Source organism: Dermacentor silvarum, chromosome 10, assembly GCF_013339745.2.
Source record: "Dermacentor silvarum isolate Dsil-2018 chromosome 10, BIME_Dsil_1.4, whole genome shotgun sequence".
Classification (NCBI taxonomy): Eukaryota; Metazoa; Arthropoda; class Arachnida; order Ixodida; family Ixodidae; genus Dermacentor; species Dermacentor silvarum.
Genome location: NC_051163.1, coordinates 57,835,914 through 57,846,416, shown reverse-complemented (window position 1 = coordinate 57,846,416; position 10,503 = coordinate 57,835,914). Strand labels below are relative to the sequence as shown.

The 10,503-nt window shown below is 43.1% G+C and overlaps 1 protein-coding gene across 1 annotated transcript; it reads right to left on the bottom strand.

Moving 5' to 3' along the window:
• Positions 1-6,399: 6,399 nt before the first annotated feature.
• Positions 6,400-8,028, bottom strand: LOC119431983 (zinc finger protein 665). The gene has a single exon (XM_037699424.2). The coding sequence runs from the start codon at positions 7,068-7,070 to the stop codon at positions 6,561-6,563; it is 510 nt and encodes a 169-aa protein (XP_037555352.1). The 5' UTR covers positions 7,071-8,028; the 3' UTR covers positions 6,400-6,560.
• Positions 8,029-10,503: the final 2,475 nt, after the last annotated feature.

Here is a 10,503-nt window from a genome sequence, read left to right as displayed (position 1 = left end):
AGTGCGATAATTTGACCGGGACCTTCAGGCACAAAACATATTTCCGAGATAGTTTTGGCATAGCATCGTCTGGCATCAGCATGTCAATTTCAGGCATTGTGATAACCACACTTTGTTGTTTTTCTGGGGTTTTACGTGCCAAAACCACTATATGATTATGAGGCAGGCCATAGTGGGGGACTCCGGAAATTTTGACCACCTGGGGATCCTTAAAGTGCGCCCAAGTTACCTCACGGTAATGCAGTGCCGTGGCTCAGATTTGATGCCGCGACCTCGTGCTTAGCACTGCCATGCCACAGCCGTTGAGCCACCATGGCGACTAACCACACTCTCATCACGACAAAAATGTGTACCATACATTCTTATTTGATAACTATCTGGAACACGTTTTGGTTGCAGTTACAGAGTAGTTATCATGCAGCATCAAATGGACACACTGTCACCGAGCTGTGTCTCACTAAATACATTTGACAAGTGTATTCCTCGTGTCTGTCATTTAAGGCGTATTAAGCCCACTGTGGCAATCTTCTCGGAAACCACGACACAGATGTAATTTCCCTTTATACATCGCTGATTGCACAAGCTTTGCTACGAAGCAAAGCATGCACTTGAAAAGCAACCAAAAGAAGTAGGACACCTGTAGCTAAATCGTCTTCTATAAGAATACAGGGTAGATAAGATTGTACGGACTGACATGTTTGTCACTAGAAAGTGGCCTTGGGCCACATTGTGGCCAATCCCAATGCAATGGTAGGTCTGCCTACGCTGCATTCAAGTAGCAGCATTTGTGTTGTCTTCTTGATCACTTGTGTTCTGTCTTTGTGCACTGCCCCCCTCCTATTCAGTAAGAACTCCCATGAATTGTAGTCAAACTCGTGACTGCATGCATGGACTACTAAGGCAACGCCACCTCTGCTGTCATTGCGTGTTTCCAAAATCACGAAAGGACAAAGGCATGTTAGTTCTAAAGCCACTGTTTACGAGACAAAGTGTATTTGAATCCATGGTGCCTCTGAAGATTTTGATAAAACTGCAACACAGCACACAAGCCCCCAGGGCCATTAAAATTTTCCCCCTTACAATACACAGACATTACTCTGTTGAATTTTCTAGAAAGATATGATAACCTCGATCCTTGAATGGCTGCAGCGATAAAATGCCGGTTTCCAGTAGCAATGAAAACGGCATGACTAAGTCATGGGCGATAACTACAAGTTACTCCCATTTGATTTTCTTTTATTCATGCGCACGTGTAAGCAAAATCAACGTGTGAAAAGGCGAATTGCCGAGGGCATACGAGCAAGAATGTCTGAGAGAGAGATGTTCACCTAGAAGGTGTGCCCAGAAATCAGCGGGCGAGTTGCTGAACCAAGGAAAGGCAGCGCGATTCAAACATAGTTCGGCAGTCTGGAGCGGCGACCTGTTCAGGGCTTGCAAACTTCATGATTGCGCGTTTTCCATAACAGAAAAGAACTTAATGCTTTGACTGCACAAATGATGCATACCCACTTTATTGCCCGGTTCGTTGGCACAGGAATCAGCCAAGAGAGCACACACACTTCCTCTAAATATGTACAATGCTTACTAATGGTCCAGTGAAGCAAGACCACTGGGTTGTAGTTATTTTTCACGAGCACAGAGCTGCACATTAGGGGCTGTATTCTGAAACGTTCCACTTCGGCGAAATTTCTTTTTTTTTTTTCGATTTCAGGCGCGCGCTGATTGGCTGGTTGAGCAAAATTGAATGACGTCGGGCTCAACCATCCAATCAGCTCATCCAATTTTGCTAAAACAGCCAATCATCGCGCGCCTGAAAGCGAAAAAGAAATTTGGCCGAAGTGGAACGTTTCAGAATACGGCCCTAGGATGCTTAGCTGCAAAGTTTTCAATCACAATATAATGGCAGAGATGTGTACATTTTAAGGATGTAGAATTAAAATCACGTTCGTTCCATTATACTGACAAAGCACTATAACATATAAAGGAACACCTTGCTTCCCTTTGACAATTAATAAAAGGAACGTTTGAAAGATGCACAAAGGAAGTGAACAAAGACAAATAGCTCGATTAATGCAGGGGTGAGACTGCCCAAAGTCACTTTGGAGCAATTTTTGGAGCAGATGAAATTTCATTTTGAAGCAGTTTGGAGCAGGCCGATCTGAATTTTCGTGAAACAATGGAATGTGGAAAATGGCAGAGCACTTTGAAACCACGACGAAACACAGAATAAACCAACACGAAGCACATAGTAGAAGCGCGCTTTCTAGCTACAGTGTACTAGAATATAAAAGAGTGGGTCAAGCAGCGGCGCGGAGCATGCTTTCCTGTAAAGCCAAAAACATCGATGGCACTACAATCGAACCATATATTCCCACGTCAACCCTCATGATAATGTTCTCAAATTATGCCGTCCAATCGACACGGTAACACAATTTCTGGGTCGCCATACGTCACCGCAGACCCAGAGGGCCGCAATCAACCCTGGGCCATTGCAATCTGTTTGTTATCGTGACATCAATTATATGAACACTCCAGGTACATTTCTACCGTCGCTGTGATGTTCCGTATAAAGTCCAGGCACGATGGCATTGTTGCCGTGCGCCATAGCTGTACGTGCGAGTGAAAGCGTGAGAGGGCGGGCCGACGATGGCGGCTCCATATGGCATGCGCATGGCACAGGGGGGAGGGGAGGGACAGGGTGTGGCTGCTGCGCATGGTGCGGCCATGCGGGCCCTATCTTGTAAGCGATCTGCGATGGGGACAGAGTGCGAGTGCTGATAGCTTCATGTGTGCTGTATTTTCGCTGCTTCGCATTGAAGCAAGAGGCTGCACGAAGGTCAATTCGCTCGCTGCTGCTGCCATGCTACCTCACTCTAGCGTTTTGACAGTGAATTTCTGTGGTCAACGAGCGAGATGTGTTCATGCTTGCTTGTGCACGCCTGACAACATGCTTGTTAATTTAGTAAGGAAGCGCATATTTACAAATTTATACGGCCAATAAAACTACTATCCTTACTTCACTACTGCTCACTACTGTAGTAGCTGTCTACTAATTTGCTATCGCAATCGATGCTTCGCCTTTCGGGCGAAACTGCGACTTTTTATACCAAAACTACCATTAGCCCTACGTGATAGGTCAAAATGGCTCGGGCCTCGCCCATATGGGCATAAAAACAGGTTGGAATAGTTTGACGTTATACTGGCCCTGGCGACAGAGACCCCCGCCCGCTGAACCTGCTGCAGCACACACCTCCCTAATATCCAGTTTGCTCGCGTCCCAGCCTACTTTTTGTTGTTTCATGCCTCAGCTAGGGAGCGCCGCGCCGCTCGGCCAACTCAGCTGTATTCTAGTACACTCTAAATACAGCCGCCCTGGCCGTTCCGACAGCAGCAACAACAGCCAGAAGTGGCCGCGCGCGTGCCGGCCGCTTGCCGGAAGCGCCGACAAGTTCAGTGTTCACATTCTGTGGTGCGCGGAATGTGAACGGCTGCGCTCTTTTTCAGAGAACGAATCCGCTTGCTGTTCGCGGCCACTGCTGGAGCACACATGCCGAAGCCGTTCTGGTGCAGCGTGGCGCAATTTCGGTCAATTTTTTGTGTTTGGCGCAGGAATTTGCGTTTGTAGTGGCGCAATTGGCACAGGAGTCCCACTCCTGTTAATATTGTCAGCCTTTGTAAGTAAAGCAGTCACAAGAGAATGATAAAATGCAGTACTTCTCAACAAAAGGTCACTAAGCACTTGCTAATTACAAAACTTTTCACACCACCATGTCGAATATAATAATGAGTGACACGCAGAGCAGGCAGTGACTACATCACTGGTGATCAGCAGATACACATCCACCTAACATTCAGTCACCAGTTGAGATCCAGTCTAGTTTCACAATATGCTTAAAGAGCAGAATTAAATCCACTTGACACCTACATAATGTAAAGCTTGCTTGATCTGGTAGAGGATGGTTGGTATGAATCGTATAAGTGTTCTGCAGCGAACAGTTTAATGCTTTTGCGACATGTGTATCCTATGGATCTATGCATACACGGGACGTTTTCTTAAGACCATACAGAATTTTAAAAAATTTCCTGGGGCAGATAGCGCAATTGTAATCTGTGAGCTGGATTGCTCGAAGCGACGGACATTATTCACACGAGAAATTAAAATGCATAATCGGCTGCTTAACAAAAAATTACTACTTATCTTTTTAATTACTTTAACCTCTTCGGTCCCATACCCATCTGGGTATGTTGCTTTTATTCTTTATTTAGATTAGCCTCAGCAGCGATTATGTAAAAAAAGAATTCACCTCCATTCCACCCTGCGAAAGCCGATGTACAGCGAAGCTGTTGCCGACATTAGACAACACCACCACCACAAGTGAAATACGTCATACAGTGCAGCATACATGCTCATTCCTCTAGGCCCTCCGGCAAGCGCCAGTGCGTTATTGAGCTAATTGTATTTCTCATAATAAATTGCATCAGAAAATATGTAAAGTATGACTTACACACAAGCTGCAGATGTGATAGCTTCGGACTGTAATTTGAATATAGTACGAGAAAACGGCACTGCGACGTCTTCGTCAAGTGATGATGTCACCTGATGATGTCATGTGAAGCTTCTTGGAGAAGCAGCACACTGTGCACTTCCTACTTCTTTGCACTGCCTCCGGGATTGGCCTACATTTTTTTTTGTAAGTGCACCACGCACGTGGACACAAAAAATCACGACAGTGGTTTAGGTGCAATACTGCTGTCAGCATTTTTGAGAGTTCCCGTCGATTTGGTCTAGGCCGTTGTGTTGTTACAGACGACGAAAGGCAGCCATGAAGTGCTTTTCGATTAGGGCTATTTGACAAGAAAACAGAGGATGTTGCATCTGCATGCCAACGTACTACACAATGAAAACAGGTTTTACGACAAGAATCACGAGGAGACGGTTACTTTCTCCATTCACACGGAGGTGCTGCTTTCGTACTTAAACAAAACATTTTATTTTCATATTGATAATTTACCAGTCGGCAATAAGAACCAGCTTGCGAGTCAATTATGCCCCTGAGCGGGTTACAGGCTTGAGGAGGATAAGGCACACACTGCAATTTAAGAATGTTAGCCGGTAAGTTACAAGGCTTATGCACGTGGAACGAATTTAGTGGACAGCACTGGTCTGGAGATATGCACCGTTAAACTTGCAGTAAAAGTGCACTATTGGTTCACTTACTTTTTTAACAAACCACCATTTTATGCACTGAAGCATAAAGGTAACTAGAATGCCCACGTATTTCATTGCAGACTTCGAGAATTAATATCTCGAAACTGGTGTCATCCTGAAAATTCATTGCAAGTGAATACACCTTGTGAACCCACCAGCTGCAACTTGTAATTCCAATATATGCTGTAAAATTGATACCGTATTTACTCGCATAATGAATGCACTCGTCTAATGAATGCACCCCCCACTTTTCCAATCAAGAAGTGTTTTTTATTGCGATAACTACTTTGCGATTATACTACTTTTATTGCGACGGCAACCATATGGACACTCCAGGCCCAGTTTTGCCATTGGCGCTGATTTCGCAGCCGTGCGCTTTCTATCTTGAAAGCGATCTGCATCAGGGGCTGAGTCTAGGTGCAACAGCGGCTTATACCTTTGTGTGTGCTCTGTTCTCGCCGCTCAGTTTACGTTGATATGATACACAGCATGAAGGTCACTTCGCTCACTGTTGCTGCGGCGCCTGCTCACGCCAGCATTTTGACAGCGAGTGTCTGCGGTCATCGAGTGTGATGTGTTCATGTTTGCCTGTGCACGCTGACACCATGCTTGTTAATTTACATAGTTAGCGAATGTTTGCAAGTTTGTACGGCCGATAAAACTACTATCCTCACTTTGTATAGCTGTCTACGCATTTGCTATCGCAATCGATGATTTACCCTTCGGGCGAAACTGCGACTCTTTTAGAGGTAGCCACGGAAAAAAAAATCTCTCAAGATTTTACCCCGCAGAATGAAAAGGTGTATTCATTACGCGAGTAAATATGGTAATTAAGAGCTAATTAGTTTGTTTTTGAGAATTGATTATGCATTTCGATTCCTCATGTGAGTAATGTCCGCTGCTTTGAGTAATCTAGCTCAATGACCACAATTATGCTACCTTCCACAGGTGATTTTTAAAAATTCTTGATGGTCTAAAGAAAAAAGACCTAGTATACACATACTACATATGCACATACGTATGGGCATATAACTCGTTGACACATACCATGTGGCACATCCGGAGCAAACTGAATGCTCGACTGGTTGACTTCTGTCTTTCCTCTCCTTCGCCTTTTTTTTTTGTCTGTATCATTACTCCATGGGAGACCCTATGTATTGCTGCTTTCATACTGACACAATTAATTTAAATTCAAATGCAACACGACCTCTTTTATTTTCTTGTTCTTGAACGTGCCCCGTAATCCAATACACAAGCATCCTTGCATTTCGCACCCATTTGAATGTCACTGCAGCCGCCAAGTATCACAGCCGTGACCTCGTGCTTGGCAGCAAAACATACCGACACCATTCTACGACGTCAGGTGCATTAGAGTGACGTGCCGCCCGAGAGTCGACTGGTTGGTGAACAAGGAGGAGCAGAAGCGGCACTGGAACCTGTTGCGGCGTATGTGCATTTGCAGGTGATTGGCCAGCTTAGCTCGGCGGCTGAACGCCATGGGGCACAGGTTACACTTGAAGGGGCGCCTGCCCGAGTGCACCGACGCGTGCTGGTTCAGGTGGCCCCGGTGGCGGGTGGTGTAGTTGCACTGTTCGCACCTCCACAGGCACTCTGCTCTGGCACGCTTGCTCGTGAGGCCGTTCTCAACTTGCATCGTTGCTGGGAAAAAGTAGAAAAGAATGCTACTATAGTCGCCGACGACCTGAGCATGCACGTGGCATATGCACACCTGCCAACTCTTCCAGTTCGTCCAGGAGACTCCCGAATTCCGAACTGTCCTGTCGCTTGTACGGCCACGGCCACAAACCTCCCGAAAAACTGCCCCACCACGACAGAACATGCTCATGCAGCACAGCTGCATCGCAATTGCGATTATGCACTAGGTAGCTAGCCGAAGTATGATTCAAATCGAAGCCATTTGTGTGTAGGCAATGTAGACCTCACTCGGTTCGCTTCAAATCGAGAGGTGCATTAAGAGTGTGCATGAAGCAAAGGTCTAATAGGTGTTGCATAATGGCCGGTTATATTAAGTCAGCTTCACCGCTGCTATGCAGCCTTGTTATGTGGTGAAGCATATTAAGAAGGAAAAAGGACCACTCTCACGGGATATAATGTGTGTTCTTTAATTATTATATGCGCCTGCACACGCCACTGCCGGTCAGAACACGAGGACCTAGATGTCTAGTAACTGCACTAGTAGGCATTCATAGCTGTTTCTGACGTTGCTGTGGCCCAGAAAAACAAAAAGCTAATTCTTTTCTTTCTTTGTATTTTGTCGTCCCCCCCCCCCCCCCCTCTTTGTGAATCTCCCTGAAATGTGGGGGCCCCAGACTGGCACGTAGGCATATCTACCACTGCCCAACTTGAAGAGAATTTGTATAGATGCACCAGCCAAATTACATTTGATTATTTCTACAACGTCACTGAAATCATGTGACCAAAGTCTGAAGTGGTCATGTGACCAAGATCAGACGACCTTGAGATGTTGTGATACTATCTTGGGAGAAAAAGCCACACTCCTGCAAGTGCAAGACAGTTTCCCATGCCCTACATATAAATTTCCCCAAGACTCAATCGATTTTAACATCCCGTAAGCTTTGTAAGCTTTGTTGATCTGGTACCTGATGTGCAATGATATGCAATATGTTAATGACAACTCTGTGTATAATATAGAGTGGACTGTCTGCCGTGGTTATATGGCAGACAAAATTGCGCAGTATTGGGCTTGCACCATCAAAAACAAATGTAAGTGGCAAGAAGCTAGTGTAAACAACATTCTGCAGTGGTAAACGTAAGATCACACACACACACACACACAAAATCAAAAACAATTTGTCACATAACCATGAAAACATACTGCAAGATGTTCTTACAGAAAGGTAGAATTAGCAAAAGACACTTTTGCACCATCAAAAACATACATAACTGGCAAGAAGCTAGTGTAAGCAACATTCTGCAGTGGTAAACGTAAGATCACACACACACACACACACACACAAAATCAAAAACAATTTGTCACATAACCATGAAAACATACTGCAAGATGTTCTTACAGAAAGGTAGAATTAGCAAAAGACACTTTTGCACCATCAAAAACATACATAACTGGCAAGAAGCTAGTGTAAGCAACATTCTGCAGTGGTAAACGTAAGATCACACACACACCACACACACACACAAAAATCAAAAACAATTTGTCACATAACCATGAAAACATACTGCAAGATGTTCTTACAAAAAGGTAGAATTAGCAACAGACACTTTTGCACCATCAAAAACATACTTAAGTGGCAAGAAGCTAGTGTAAACAACATTCTGCAGTGGTAAATGTAAGATCACACACAAACACACGCACACACGTGCACACACACACACACACACACACACAAATTTGTCACATAACCATCAAAACATGCTGCAAGATGTTCTTACAAAAAGGTAGAATTAGCAAAAGACACTTTTGCACCATCAAAAACATACATAAGTGGCAAGAAGCTAGTGTAAACAACATTCTGCAGTGGTAAACGTAAGATCACACACACACACAAAATCAAAAAACAATTTGTCACATAACCATCAAAACATACTGCAAGATGTTCATACAAAAAGGTAGAATTAGCAAAAGACACTTTTACACCATCAAAAACATACATAAGTGGCAAGAAGCTAGTGTAAACAACATTCTGCAGTGGTAAACGTAAGATCACACACACACACACAAAATCAAAAAACAATTTGTCACATAACCATCAAAACATACTGCAAGATGTTCTTACAAAAAGGTAGAATTAGCAAAAGACACTTTTGTATCATCAAAAACATACATAAGTGGCAAGAAGCTAGTGTAAACAACATTCTGCAGTGGTAAACGTAAGATCACACACACACACACAAAATCAAAAAACAATTTGTCACATTACCATCAAAACATACTGAAAGATGTTCATACAAAAAGGTAGAATTAGCAAAAGACACTTTTACACCATCAAAAACATACATAAGTGGCAAGAAGCCAGTGTAAACAACATTCTGCAGTGGTAAACGTAAGATCACACACACACACACAAAATCAAAAAACAATTTGTCACATTACCATCAAAACATACTGAAAGATGTTCATACAAAAAGGTAGAATTAGCAAAAGACACTTTTACACCATCAAAAACATACATAAGTGGCAAGAAGCCAGTGTAAACAACATTCTGCAGTGGTAAATGTAAGATCACACACACACACACACACACAAAATCAAAAAACAATGTCACATAACCATCAAAACATACTACAAGATGTTCTTACAAAAAGGTAGCATTAGCTAAAGACACTTAAGATACCAAAAAGAAGCATTAAGACAGTGACAACTTGACTACCCATAGTGAGAGGATTCAACGAAAATATGTAGAATTTGAATACTGTTTATGTTCATCACATTCACATCAATGAATGTTGCAAGAAAATAACTACATATATTGTTGACACTTGGCACATTGCATAAAAACGCCAAAGGCCAACTGCAAGAAAATTTTGGCAAGCCTGCTTAGAAAGCCTAGTTTCACATAGCATAGATAATAAAGTAGCATCTATACATAATTTTACATTTGAAGTACATGTGGATGTGTCATGAAAAGCTTGCAAACAAAGATGTCTGCGACACTAATACTCAAGGAGACACTACCATTACCGCTCATATTGAACGTAGAATGGAGAGACAGAGATTTACTATGAGAGAAAAACTGAGAGGTCGGCCTGGGCTTCTATGTTCTAGCCTCCATCTCAACGTTGGCAAAGGAGGAAAGAGAAACAAAAGGAGGAAGAGAAAGTGAAGATGATAATTTGAAGACAAAAGGCATGAACAAAAAAAAATTAACTATTAACTGGAAACACTTATCACAGTCGTATATTCATTTCAGTGCCTCTCGAAAAAACCCACAATGGCCTTCATGGCCTAGCCCACAGAGTATTTCGGCCATGAACTTAAAAGAAGCTTCTCAAAGTGATCAGTAGATAGTGCCTATATTGGTGCCCACCGGGCGTAAATTTGAGGTTTTACGTGCCTATTTTATGTGCACCGAAAACCTACATTTTAGTGCCTGAAAATATGGTCTCTGGTAGTCACTTGCTGCACATACAATCTCATGACACTCTACAATTTCAAAATAATAAAAATTGAAAAAAAAAAGAAGGTTTCCACTATTTTAGCAGAGAATTGCTTACAATCACACTATTTTTTATTTTTTTTCTCTCGACCAATGATTAATAGTATAAAGGCACTCAAAACACCCAGATGTATATTC